Source organism: Oncorhynchus masou, chromosome 32 (assembly GCF_036934945.1).
Source record: "Oncorhynchus masou masou isolate Uvic2021 chromosome 32, UVic_Omas_1.1, whole genome shotgun sequence".
NCBI lineage: Eukaryota > Metazoa > Chordata > Actinopteri > Salmoniformes > Salmonidae > Oncorhynchus > Oncorhynchus masou.
The window spans coordinates 54432760-54447858 of record NC_088243.1 but is presented as its reverse complement, the minus strand read 5'-3'; the positions used below and the strand labels follow the sequence as shown (position 1 = coordinate 54447858).

At 40.2% G+C, this 15099-nt stretch overlaps 1 protein-coding gene across 1 annotated transcript in view; it reads left to right on the top strand.

Annotated features, from left to right (window-relative positions):
- Positions 1 to 5043, top strand: part of LOC135526216 (ras-GEF domain-containing family member 1C-like) — a 51251-nt gene extending 46208 nt beyond the window's left edge. The window contains exon 14 of the mRNA XM_064954387.1: positions 4726 to 5043. Coding sequence (XP_064810459.1) covers positions 4726 to 4786 — 61 coding nt within the window. The 3' untranslated portion in view covers positions 4787 to 5043. The remainder of the gene's footprint in view (positions 1 to 4725) is intronic.
- Positions 5044 to 15099: the final 10056 nt, after the last annotated feature.

Below are 15099 nucleotides of genomic sequence, written 5' to 3'. Positions count from 1 at the left end.
GGCTGTAACGTACCAAAATGTGGAAAAACTTAAGGGGTCTGAAAACTTTCTGAAAGCAGTGTACATACATACATACATACATACATACATACATACATACATACATACATACATACATACATACATACATACATACATACATTCACTTCAGTCATTATAGATAAAGGGGAGGAGACAGGTTAAAGACGTATTTTTAAGCCTTGAGACAATTGAGACATGGGCCGTGTTTGTGTGCCATTCAGCGGGTGAACAAACAAGACAAAACGGGGTATGGATGTAGGTCCCAGGCGCACCGGTTTGCGTGTGTCAAGAACTGCAATTTTACGTGTGTATTAGGAATGGTCAACCACCCAAAGGACATCCAGCCAACTTGACACAACTGTAGGAAGCATTGGAGTTAATATGGGCCTTGGTCTGTTGCGGTGACTGTATTACCGCCATACGGGCAGTCAAATTCCACATGACCGTTTAGTCACGGTTAAGCACATTGCTTATATTTACCTCATTTGCACATACTGTATATAGACTTTTTCTTTTCTTTTTTATTATTTACTGTATGTTTGTTTATTCCATGTGTAACTCTGTGTTGTTGTTTGTGTCGAACTGCTTTGCTTTATCTTGGCCAGGTTGCCGTTGCAAATGAGAACTTGTTCTCAACTAGCCTACCTGGCTAAATAAAGGTGAAACAAAAATAATAATATTCAACATAAGTTTAACCTACCTGGCATGAAAATTAACCATGGGGAAAGCGTCCTCCATTCGCTATTTAAGTGCATTTCGATACAGGTGCATAAAAATCGTCCATTCTAAATCAAAACAAATGTCACACATATATTATTTAGTATATTGTAAAGACAAGATTAATCAAGAAAAGTCTGATGTGTGACAATATTAGCATATCACTTGTGAATGATATATTATCACTTGTGAATGATGCATAAGGAACAATGCCTTCCTTTTTTTTTTACTTTTTCTAATCACAGTTACACACCTCATGAAGCCTAGCCCATAAAAAAAGGTGTTTTGATGCTAGTGGTTGTATTAATTTGGGATCTATCGCATCTCACAACTCTCGCAGATTATGTTTGGAATATTTATTACTCGCACAGTATAGAATAGGTTGACTTTTGTATTATGGGGGATAGTAGATTGACATAGGCTAGTGCTTTTGCTGTTCGTTAGGTCTACTCATCTTGTCGGCTGACGAAATATAAATGTGGACTGTTCTTCCAATTTGCACCTCGGAATTGGATAAGGACGCACGCAGTTGTGTCCCCGATGTGTCTGGCTTCATTTGAAGCCTGTGAGAAAGACCAGATCACGTGACTGAGAGCCATGCGAGTGAGAGGGTTTCCGATTGCGCAGCGCACTCCGGGAAACAAAAGGAATGGATTTTTTAAGGGTGCATTACGGCCACAAAGGGGATGCCGCAGCCGTGAAATTCAAGGCATTATCAAGTGCTTGTCAAATTGTGAATGAGAGATTATTGGAGTGTGTACAGCCTGCCCAAAACACAAAGCAGAACTCATGCCTTTCAAGAGACCTTTTTTCAAATCATGATTACAATCTCATCATGCAGCCATACAATGTATAAAAAAAATCTAAACATATAGCCCCATATAGTTTGTAAAGTTACATTAGCAACTCTAAATTAAGAATATAGGAGAACCTATTTATTTGTTAACCGCTCAACACAGAATAGCCGCATGTGCGCACTCCCTCAAATCGTTTGGAGACAATATTTCTAGTTTATTCAGCTTTGTTCAATTGTCTTCTTCATACTATAAAAGAATATAAAATAATGCCATGGATTGATAAGCAAACTTGTCTGCTAAATGAACTAGTGTAGCCCACAGCCATTTGGCATAGCCAGATCAGGACCTAACATAAGGACAACTCAGAGTATGCTATTCTGTTCTTCTGAAATAGACTACATTTTCTTCATATCATGCTTCTTTAGACCTGTCTAAAATACATCATGGATTTATTGTGAATGTGTAGGCTGTATTACATGGGTATATTAGACTTCAAGCTATCTCCTGAAGTCAGGAGATGCTAAATATGTTTATGTTAATTACCGGTCAATTACCATGAGACCGACAGTTATTTGCTTGACAATCACCCGCTGACGAAATTGCATGACTGCCACAGCACTACAGGGCCAGCGTTCCTGTGGAATGCTTTCAACACTGTGTAGTCCATGCCCCAACTAATTGAGGCTGTTCTGAGGGCAAAAGTGGCAGCCTTCCCTCCCCCCTTTTGAGGCATGGAATCTACAAGGTGTCAAATGCGTTCCACAGGGATGATCGCCTGGCATCTACTACCATGCCCCATACAAAGGCGCTGGTCAGTCGATGTCATGGAAAGAGCAGGTGGACTGGTAGTCACTGTCTTTTCTCTTTGCTTACAGTGCCTTGCGAAATTATTCGGTCCCCTTGAACTTTGCGAACTTTTGCCACATTTCAGGCATCAAACATAAAGATATAAAACTGTATTTTTTTGTGAAGAATCAACAACAAGTGGGACACAATCATGAAGTGGAACGACATTTATTGGATATTTCAAACTTTTTTAACAAATCAAAAACTGAAAAATTGGGCGTGCAAAATTATTCAGCCCCTTTACTTTCAGTGCAGCAAACTCTCTCCAGAAGTTCAGTGAGGATCTCTGAATGATCCAATGTTGACCTAAATGACTAATGATGATAAATAAATCCACCTGTGTGTAATCAAGTCTCCGTATAAATGCACCTGCACTGTGATAGTCTCAGAGGTCCGTTAAAATAATTCGCAGAGAGCATCATGAAGAACAAGGAACACACAAGGCAGGTCCTGAGATACTGTTGTGAAGAAGTTTAAAGCCGGATTTGGATACAAAAAGATTTCCCAAGCTTTAAACATCCCAAGGAGCACTGTGCAAGCGATAATATTGAGTGGCTTGCGTGGCTTGCGAAAGTATTCATCCCCTTGACATTTTTCCTATATTGTTGCCTTACAACCTGGAATTAAAATCAATTTTTTTTGTGGGTTTGTATCATTTGATTTACACAACATGCCTACCACTTTTAAGATGCTTTTTTTTATTGTGAAACAAACAAGAAATAACATCCAAAAAACCAGAGCTTTAGCGTGCATAACTATTCACCCTCCCCCTCCTCCCCAAAAGACAATACTTTGTAGAGCCACCTTTTGCAGCAATTATAGCTGCACATCTCTTGGGGTATTTCTCTCTAAGCTTGGCACATCTAGCCACTGGGATTTTTGCCCATTCTTCTTGGCAAAACCGCTCCAGCTCCTTCAAGTTGTATGGGTTCCACTGGTGTACAGCAATCTTTAAGTCAAACCACCGATTCTCAATTGGATTGAGGTCTGAGCTTTGACTAGGCCATTTCAAGACATTTAAATGTTTCCACTAAACCACTTGTGTTGCTTTAGCAGTATTCTTAGGGCATTGTCCCTAAGAATACTGAAGTTGAACCTCTATCCCAGTCTCAAATCTCTGGAAGACTGAACAGGTTTCCCTCAAGAATTTCCCTGTATTTTGCACCATCCATCATTCCTTCAATTCTGACCAGTTTCCCAGTCCCTACCGATAGAAAACATCCCTGCAGTGTGATGCTTCCACCACAATGCTTCACTGTGGGGATGGTGTTCTCAGGGTGATGAGAGGTGTTGGGTTTGCACCAGGCAACGTTTTCCTTAATGGCCAAAAAGCTAAATTTTAGTCTCATCTGACCAGAGTACCTTCTTCCATATGTTTAGGGAGTCTCCCACATGCCTTTTGGCGAACACCAAACTTGTTTGCTTATTTTTTCTTTAAGCAATGGCTTTTTTCTGACCACTCTTCAGTAAAGCCCAGCTCTGTGGAGTGTACGGCTTAAAACGGTCCTATGGACAGATACTCCAATCTCCGCTGTGGAGCTTTGTAGCTCCTTTGGGGTTATCTTTGGTCTCTTTGTTGCCTCTCTGGTTAATTCCCTCCTTGCCTGGTCCATGAGTTTTGGTAGGCGGCCCTCTCTTGGCAGGTTTGTTGTGGTGCCATATTCTTTAAATTTTTTAATAATGGATTTAATGGTGCTCCGTGGGATGTTCAAAGTACCTGATATTTTTTTATAACCCAACCCTGATCTCTACTTCTCCTTGGTCTTCATGGTGCCGCTTGCTTGGTGGTGCCCCTTGCTTAGTGGTGTTGCAGATTCTGGGGCCTTTCAGAACAGGTGTATATATACTGAGATCATGTGAAAGATCATGTGGCACATAGATTACACACAGGTGGACTTTATTTAACTAATTATGCGACTTCTGAAGGTAATTGGATGCACCAGATCTTATTAAGGGGCTTCATAGCAAATGGGGTGAATACATATGCATGCACCACTTTTATGTTTTTATTATAATTTAGTTTTTAAAGCAAGTCATTTTTTTCATTTCACTTCACCAATTTGGACTATTTTGTGTATGTCCATTACATGAAATACAAATACAAATCTATTTCAATTACAGGTTGTAATGCAACACAATAGGAAAAACGCCATGGGGGATGAATACTTTTGCCAGGCACTGTATATAAAATACATGTATTATTATTATTATTATTATTATTGTATAGCCTAATGAGTGACATAGTCAGCTCAATCAAATGTGAAATGAAAAGCTGCAGTTGTAAAATCTTATTTTGTCGTACCTTATTTAAACCACCTGTGTCTTTCCTCCTGTCTTTCTCCAGATCTAATATTCTGGGGAAGACAAAAGAGTTAAAAGAGCTAAGAGAGCACCATGGCAGCTAACCCTCAGGCCAGCCCAGCGAGGGAGGGAGTCGGTGTACTGCACTACAACAAACTGTGAAGGAGCCTAGCTGGTACTTAGGTGTTTTTCTACACATGAAGAATAGAAATGAGGAAACAATCATGATGAACAGGATTCATCATTAACATGACCAGTAAAAACAAGAAAAGAAGAACAAACGTCAACAAGCGGTGAAAAGTGAAGCTATCATGGACACTGACTGGAGTATAATAAGGCCATGGTTTGACTATTGTACATTGGGTACTGTATGTTAGTGAGGGATAGATCTATCCCTCCATCTTGTTGCATATTTACTCTTTGGGCTCATGTTTGCTACCAGAGTGTTCAGTTACAGTGACAGGGAAATCTACTGCTTTTTTAAATGAAATTCCTACTGAAATTGTTGTTATATTATCGTATTTCTCTAGCTTTTATTTCACTCCCCCACTTCCTCACTCCCCTTCTCTCTCACACTTACACCTTATTTTTGTTGTGAAAGTTTTCTATTGTACTGTAAGAATCTGGTAAAAGTAAGAGTTACTATGATGTGAAGGGCACTGGCTTGCCCACTTACTGGCTTGCCCACTTACTGGCTTGCCCACTTACTGGCTTGCCCACTTACTGGCTTGCCCACTTACTGGCTTGCCCACTTGTGTTTGGTCCTCGAAAGACTACTAATGATGACTACTATTGAGTACTTGCATTGACTAGAGAAGCCTACAGCATTATATCATTCCACATACAGTACATAAATACATAGACTATATAGTGTGTGTCTGCAGGGCTAGCTCCAGGCATAAGCGGACACTTAGGGCACGCGGTCGCTAGGGGTCCCCTGGCCAAAACATTTTGACATTTTTTTGGGACTCCATCGGGTTCTCGACTTTCTATTGAGAGTTAAACTAGTATAATACGCCAGGTGCAATTTAGAAATGTGGTTGTGCATCAACAGTGTTTCTCTTGTTATGTCAGTCACTCAATTACCTGACAATTAGCCATCCCAATGTTTTGATTGGTAGTAAGTCTAGCCAGCTATCTAAACTTGTAATAATCATGGTTGAATAATGACCGGGCATGTGCCCAGAGGCCCTGATCTCCAGGGGACCTCCACTGATTTTGTTGGTCATTATCACTCAGATATCATATTAACATGTCATAAGTCATGGCAAAATATGTAGAATTGCAGGAAATTTGCTTTAAAACTGCTAACCTTTCTCTCCACCCCATTGGAAAATGGGTAGAATTGCCTGAAATTAGGTGTAAAACTGTAAATGTTTTCACTGCGCCATACTCAAAATGAGTATAATTGCATTATATGTGTTGTAAAATTGCACAATTCTCTCTCCGCCCCATGGTAAAATGTGTATAATTGCAGGAAATTAAATTCAAAGCAGACATTTTCTCTCTGCCATCAAGAGGGGAGCCACTAAAATGTTTTGCCTCTCTCTTAGGGCCCCCGAAAGGCTACATTCAGTCGTGTGTGTGCGTGTGCGTGTGTATAATTCCCTCATCTCATTACATTTGGATGAGTTGTCAAAAATTGTGAAATCAACAAAAAATGTCACCATGTCATTGGATTTAGGTTAAAGGTCAGGAGAAAAAAATACGAAATCCCCTAACGTTGATTAAATCCAATGAGTTTTCCACGTTGATTCAACATCATCACATAGATTATTTATTTTTTTGATTGAAATGCTGTGGAAACAACGTTGATTCAACCAGTTTTTACACAGTGGGCAGGGTATTCTCATCGCCATGTATTAATCTACTGTACCTGTACATTTTAGGATTGGCGGCTTGGGATATCAGTGTTGTTTACTCCTATGTGAAAATGAATTGTGCCATGAAAATGACAGCAAAACAATCAATCATGTCCAGAGCCAGGCCTGTGTATAGATTGTGTATATATATATATGACTACTTTTCCCATGTAGCCCCTGACATCTTTCTGCTCTGCAGGAAGTAGTCTCTCTCTGACTGATGTTCAGTTGTCTGATATTTATGGAGATTTCTGTAATGACAGATGTATTTGGTTTTGTTTTGTTATTATTTTATTGTATTCCTCTATTGAAAACAAAGTCTTCTAAATGGCATGCTAAAGACAGTGTTTTAAAGGGGCATTATATGTAGGGTTCCACCAATGAAAAACTGGAGGGATTATAGACCACTTTGGAATATGAGCTATGTGATTCCATGTTGTTAAGAGACAGTTCTGATTCATTTTCATATGATTGATGTTCAAGTGATGCATTTATAGCCCTTTCCTTCTTTAAACAACAATCTCTCTCTCTCTCTCTCTCTCTCTCTCTCTCAAAACAGTTTTGAAATTGTTTTGAAATAGTCATTTAACTCTTCCCCTACCCAGTTGCCTACACCCATGTCATGCCACACTGTGTGCTGTCCTGTAGGATCAGGAGTTATCCAAGGTAGTTGTTTTCAGTGCAGTGTTTTCAGTGAAGTGTGTGTGCGTGTGACACCCTGAAGCAGGCAGATCACTGATACCATTTTATTTACTGGTCAGATTACAAGATTCTGACTTAAATAAATGGCTTTTAATCAAATGTAACCCTGCTCAATGTGTTGATTTCATAGTACTGTAGGTCCATAGGCCTCGCCTACATTGAAGTCTTATAAAAATCAAAGTGTTCAATGTGTTATGCACCCAGATCTACAGGAGGGCATGTTGTGATGAGACCATTTTAGTAGCTACTATTGCCCATGGAGTGAAATAATGTTAATCACTTCACACATATGTTCAAAATAAGGAACTTGAGTTGACCAAGCCAGAGACGATGGGGGTAAGAATTCAGTAAACCATAGAAAGGAGGAAGTAGTAAAGCTCTTGTGTTAATTTTAGGGACTATTGATGTGCATGTACTCTTGACTGTGTGAAAAAGGAATGTATATTATCACATTTTGGCTGAATGACAAATAGCATCTAGTAGTGTTTACATTTGCTCTTCTCACATCTTCCTCTCCACCACCATTGGTTTGTTTGCACTGTTGTTATGGAGTGGTAACAGTTTTCAGCTCTTTATACCTTCTACTGTACTGCATGTGGCTCTTTCTATAAAGGGGCCAATGTGTAACTTCAGGGTGAAATTTTCAAAATGGTTTAATATACATTCAAATATAATGTTCTTGCAGCTTCACATCTGTAGTTACAAAGGTCGGTACAATGAGACCATAACTCCATCTGGCAATTACAAAACCCTCTCAATGTAATTCAAAATATCACTAGAAACATGGACATGTCATTTGGTATTTGGTATTTTATTAGGATCCCCAGTAGCTTTCGCAAAAGCAGCAGCTTCTCTTCCTGGGGTCCACACAAAACATGAAACATAATACAGAACATCAATAGACAAGAACAGCTCAAGGACAAAACTGCATACATTTTTTTTAAAGGCACACGCAGTTTACATATCAATGCATACACACAAACTATCTAGGTCAAATAGGGGAGAGGCGTTGTGCTGCGAGGTGTTTTTAAACCAAGTTTGCTGATTAGTTGAGCAATAATAAAATAATGTTTTTCCTCATAATCCTGGACTATCGGACCACCATTTTATTACGTTTGTAATTGCAACAAATAATCTGCTCAGACCCCAACCAAGGAACATCAAAAGTCGTGCTATAAATTCACAGACAACACAAAGATTCCTTGATGTCCTTCCAGATTCCCTCTGTCTACCCAATGACACCAGAGGACAAAATTCAGTTAACCACCAAACTGAGGAACTTAATTTAACCTTGCGCAATACCCTAGATGCAGTTGCACCCCTAAAAACTAAAAACATTTCTCATAAGAAACTAGCTCCCTGGTACACAGAAAATACCCGAGCTCTGAAGCAAGCTTCCAGAAAATTGGAACGGAAATGGCGCCACACCAAACTGGAAGTCTTCCGTCTAGCTTGGAAAGACAGTACCGTGCAGTACCGAAGAGCCCTTACTGCTGCTCGATCATCCTATTTTTCTAACTTAATTGAGGAAAATAAGAACAATCCGAAATTCCTTTTTGATACTGTCGCAAAGCTAACTAAAAAGCAGCATTCCCCAAGAGAGGATGACTTTCACTTTAGCCGTGATAAATTCATGAACTTCTTTGAGGAAAAAATTATGATTATTAGAAAGCAAATTACAGACTCCTCTTTAAATCTGCGTATTCCTTCAAAGATCAGTTGTCCTGAGTCTGCACAACTCTGCCAGGACCTAGGATCAAGAGAGACGCTCAAGTGTTTTAGTACTATATCTCTTGACACAATGATGAAAATAATCATGGCCTCTAAACCTTCAAGCTGCATACTGGACCCTATTCCAACTAAACTACTGAAAGAGCTGCTTCCTGTGCTTGGTCCTCCTATGTTGAACATAATAAACGTCTCTCTATCCACCGGATGTGTACCAAACTCACTAAAAGTGGCAGTAATAAAGCCTCTCTTGAAAAAGCCAAACCTTGACCCAGAAAATATAAAAAACTATCGGCCTATATCGAATCTTCCATTCCTCTCAAAAATCTTAGAAAAGGCTGTTGCGCAGCAACTCACTGCCTTCCTGAAGACAAACAATGTATACGAAATGCTTCAGTCTGGTTTTAGACCCCATCATAGCACTGAGACGGCACTTGTGAAGGTGGTAAATGACATTTTAATGGCATCGGACCGAGGCTCTGCATCTGCCCTCGTGCTCCTAGACCTTAGTGCTGCTTTTGATACCATCGATCACCACATTCTTTTGGAGAGATTGGAAACCCAAATTGGTCTACACGGACAAGTTCTGGCCTGGTTTAGATCTTATCTGTCAGAAAGATATCAGTTTGTCTCTGTGAATGGTTTGTCCTCTGACAAATCAACTGTAAATTTCGGTGTTCCTCAAGGTTCCGTTTTAGGACCACAATTGTTTTCACTATATATATTTTACCTCTTGGGGATGTTATTCGAAAACATAATGTTAACTTTCACTGCTATGCGGATGACACACAACTGTACATTTCAATGAAACATGGTGAAGCCCCAAAATTGCCCTTGCTAGAAGCATGTGTTTCAGACATAAGGAAGTGGATGGCTGCAAACTTTCTACTTTTAAACTCGGACAAAACAGAGATGCTTGTTATAGGTCCCAAGAAACAAAGAAATCTTGTTGAATCTGACAATTAATCTTAATGGTTGTACAGTTGTCTCAAATAAAACTGTGAAGGACCTCGGTGTTACTCTGGACCCTGATCTCTCTTTTGAAGAACATATCAAGATGATTTCAAGGACAGCTTTTTTCCATCTACATAACATTGCAAAAATCAGAAACTTTCTGTCCAAAAATGATGCAGAAAAATTAATCCATGCTTTTGTCACTTCTAGGTTAGACTACTGCAATGCTCTACTTTCCGGCTACCCGGATAAAGCACTAAATCAACTTCAGTTAGTGCTAAATACGGCTGCTAGAATCCTGACTAGAACCAAAAAATTTGATCATATTACTCCAGTGCTAGCCTCCCTACACTGGCTTCCTGTCAAAGCAAAGGCTGATTTCAAGGTTTTACTGCTAACCTACAAATCATTACATGGGCTTGCTCCTACCTATCTCTCTGATTTGGTCCTGCCGTACATACCTACACATACGCTACGGTCACAAGACGCAGGCCTCCTAATTGTCCCTAGAATTTCTAAGCAAACAGCTGGAGGCAGGGCTTTCTCCTATAGAGCTCCATTTTTATGGAACGGTCTGCCTACCCATGTCAGAGACGCAAACTCGGTCTCAACCTTTAAGTCTTTACTGAAGACTCATCTCTTCAGTGGGTCATATGATTGAGTGTTGTCTGGCTCAGGAGTGGGAAGGTGAACGGAAAGGCTCTGGAGCAACGAACCACCCTTGCTGTCTCTGCCTGGCCGGTTCCCCTCTTTCCACTGGGATTCTCTGCCTCTAACCCTATTACAGGGGCTGAGTCACTGGCTTACTGGGGCTCTCTCATGCCGTCCCTGGAAGGGGTGCATCACCTGAGTGGGTTGATTCACTGATGTGGTCATCCTGTCTGGGTTGGCACCCCCCCCCTCCCAGGAGAGGAATGACTGGGTTGTGCCATGGCGGAGATCTTTGCGGGCTATACTCAGCTTTGTCTCAGGATGGTAAGTTGGTGGTTGAAGATATCCCTCTAGTGGTGTGGGGGCTGTGCTTTGGCAAAGTGGGTGGGGTTATATCCTTCCTGTTTGGCCCTTTCTGGGGGTGTCCTCGGATGGGGCCACAGTGTCTCCTGACCCCTCCTGTCTCAGCCTCCAGTATTTATGCTGCACTAGTTTATGTGTCGGGGGGCTGGGGTCAGTTTGTTATATCTGGAGTACTTCTCCTGTCCAATTCGGAGTCCTGTGTGAATCTAAGTGTGTGTTCTCTAATTCTCTCCTTCTCTCTCTCGGAGGACCTGAGCCCTAGGACCATGCCCCAGGACTACCTGACATGATGACTCCTTGCTGTCCCCAGTCCACCTGGCCGTGCTGCTGCTCCAGTTTCAACTATTCTACCTTATTATTATTCGGCCATGCTGGTCATTTATGAACATTTGAACATCTTGGCCATGTTCTGTTATAATCTCCACCCGACACAGCCGGAAGAGGACTGGCCACCCCACATATGCTCTCTCTAATTCTCTTTCTTTCTCTCTCTCGGAGGACCTGAGCCCTAGGACCATGCCCCAGGACTACCTGACATGATGACTCCTTGCTGTCCCCAGTCCACCTGGCCGTGCTGCTGCTCCAGTTTCAACTGTTCTGCCTTATTATTATTTGACCATGCTGGTCATTTATGAACATTTGAACATCTTGGCCATGTTCTGTTATAATCTCTACCCGGCACAGCCAGAAGAGGACTGGCCACCCCACATAGCCTGGTTCCTCTCTAGGTTTCTTCCTAGGTTTTGGCCTTTCTAGGGAGTTTTTCCTAACCACCGTGCTTCTACACCTGCATTGCTTGCTGTTTGGGGTTTTAGGCTGGGTTTCTGTACAGCACTTTGAGATATCAGCTGATGTACGAAGGGCTATATAAATAAATTTGATTTGATTTGATTCAATATGAGATGGAAGGAAGTTCCATGCAATAAGGGCTCTATATAATACTGTACGCTTTCTTGAATTTGTTCTGGATTTGGGGACTGTGAAAAGACCCCTGGTGGCATGTTTAATGGGATAAGTGTGTGTGTCAGAGCTGTGTGTAAGTTGACTATGCAAACCATTTGGGATTTTCAACACATTAGCCAAGAGAGACTGGCATGCATAGTATTTATATCAGCCCTCTGATTACAATTAAGAGCAAAACGTGCCGCTCTGTTCTGGGCCAGCTGCAGCTTTACTAGGTCTTTCCTTGCAGCACTGGACCACACGACTGGACAGTAATCAAGATTAGACAAAACTAGAGCCTGCAGAACTTGATTTTTGGAGTGTGGTGTCAAAAAAACAGAGCATCTCTTTATTACGGCTAGACCTCTCCCCATTTTTACAACCATTGAATCTATATGTTTTGACCATGACAGTTTACAATCTGAGGTAACGCTAAGTAATTTAGTCTCCTCAACTTGTTCAACAGCCACACCATTCAATACCAGATTCAGCTGAGGTCTAGCACTTAAGGAATGATTTGTACCAAATACAATGCTCTTAGTTTTAGAGATGTTCAGGACCAGTTTATTACTGGCCACCCATTCCAAAACAGACTGCAACTCTTTGTTAAGGGTTTCAGTGACTTCATCAGCTGTGGTTGCTGATGCGTATAGGGTTGAATCATCAGCATACATGGACACACATGCTTTGTTTAATGCCAATGGCAGGTCATTGGTAAAAATAGAAAAGAGTAGAGGGCCTAGAGAGCTGCCCTGCGGTACAACACACGTTACATGTTTGACATTAGAGAAGCTTCCATTGAAGAAAACTCTTTGAGTTATATTAGATAGATAGCTCTGAATCCACATTATGGCAGAGGTTGAAAAGCCATAGCACAGGTTATGGCCAATAATATCAAAGGCTGCACTAAAATCTAACAGTACAGCTCCCACAATCTTCTTATTATTGATTTATTTCAACAATTCATCAGTTATTTGGGTTTGCTAAGAGCTGGCAGAAAGCTTATAGGTCTGCTGTTAGGACCATTAAAGGCCTCTTTACCCCTCTTGGGTAACGGAATTGCTTTGGCGTCCCTCCAGGCCTGAGGACAAAGACTTTCCTCTCAGCTCAGATTAAAAATATGACAGATAGGAGTGGCTATAGAGTTAGCTACCATCCTGAGTAGCTTTCCATCTAAGTTGTCAATGCCAGGAGGTGTGTCATAATTGATCGATAACACTACATTTTCATTCAAATAATTGCCAACATCAAATGGTTTTGTGATGAAAAAGCCACCTGATTCGATGAAAGATGGAGTTGAATTTGACTTTCTGCCCATAATTTCATTTAAAGTACTCAAAAGTTGAGTTTAGTCACATAATTTCTCAATTTGCAATATGTAAGTCAGTCAGATGTGAAGCCAGATTTATTAGCCACTTATTATTGCCCCATCTCTTTCAACCATACAGTTTTTCAATTCCTCATCAATCCATGGAGCCTTAAAAAGTTCTAACAGCCAGTTTCTTAACAGGTGCATTTTTATCAATAATTGGAAGAAGCAATTTCATATATTAATCAAGTGCAGCGTCTGGATGCTCCTCATTAATCACATCAGACCAACAACTATTTTTAACATCATCCACATAAGAGTCACAGCAAAATATTTTGTATGGTCTCTGAAACACTATTTTAGGCCCAGCTGTTAGAACTTTGGCTTTCCCGGATATAGCCTCTATATTGTGATCACTGCATCCAATGGGTACGGATACAGCTTTAGAACAAGTTCTACAGCATTAGTAAAAATGTGATCGATATATGTGGATGATCTTGTTCCTGTATTGTTTGTAAACATCATTGGTAGGTTGATTAATAACCTGAACCAAATTACTGGCACTGTTTACAGTAAGAAGCTTCCTCTTGAGTGGACAGCTTGAGGAAAACCAGTCAATATTCAGGTCCACAAGGAAGTAGACCTCTGTGTTGACATCACATACTGTACACTATCATTTCACACATTATCAAAGGAATTGTCTAAGTGAGTCTCAGAAATGGCTAATATAAGAATGTTATCTGATGTTAGCAAATTATTGATTAGAAGAACCTTATTTCTAAGGCTACATATATTAATATGGGCTATTTTCAGCCCCTTCCGGGGTAACTCATCAGAGACGGACATAATACTGAAAAGAGCAAATAAAGCAAGAGAAAAAAAGATACATTCAGCAGTCCATTAATCAATTGGTGTGTGTGTGTGTGTGTGTGTGTGTGTGTGTGTGTGTGTGTGTGTGTGTGTGTGTGTGTGTGTGTGTGTGTGTGTGTGTGTGTGTGTGTGTGTGTGTGTGTGTGTGTGTGTGTGTTGTTGTTTTTTGGTTTTATATGCAAAAATGAAATATCGGCCATTTTCACGTCCCGATTGCTCCAAAACATACATGGACAGTAATCTTTCCTTAGGAATCTTGACATAACGTTGCTCATGACATAGGCTAATTGTCTTGACCGGCATAACAACATAGACACCAAACTGTTCTGTATATTCTCCATTTATTCCTGCACTTTGTCTGTTGTTCAACCGCATGCAGTATCACACCAGCTCTTTATCACTTGACTATCAATCAGAAAATGATTTCCTGAATCAGCGATAATTTCCCCATTTAACTAAACAGCTATACATCAAATGCGTATCGAATAACTATTATGCATAATTATTGAAGAACTCGGTTAATGACAATATCGATTTTTGTTTGATTCATCTTGTTAACGATACTGATTTCTGTTAGAAGCATTCGATTTCACAATCCATACATTATTTTGGATATGTGTGCCAATTAAAACTGTTTTGACAGCGTAACGTAGGGTGATAAATGTTACAATATCCAGGAATTTTACAGGATCAAGTTCAATGTGTACTTCAATGGTTGAACACTTAGTATTTGATATAAAGACAAAGAGCAGTATCATAAATGTAAGGAAAGAAAAGTAATGTTTTATGTCACGTGATTTTTGACAAATCTGTCGACTCAAAGCATGAGAAAGGGTTTTAAAAAACACTACCGTTCAAACGTTTGGGGTCACTTTGAAATGTCCTTGTTTTTGAAAGAAAATAATATTTTTTGTACATTAAAATATCATACAATTGATCAGAAATACAGTGTAGTCATTGTTGATGTTGTAAATTACTATTGTAGCTGGAAACAGCAGATTTTTAATGGAATATCTAAATAGGCGTACAGAGGCTC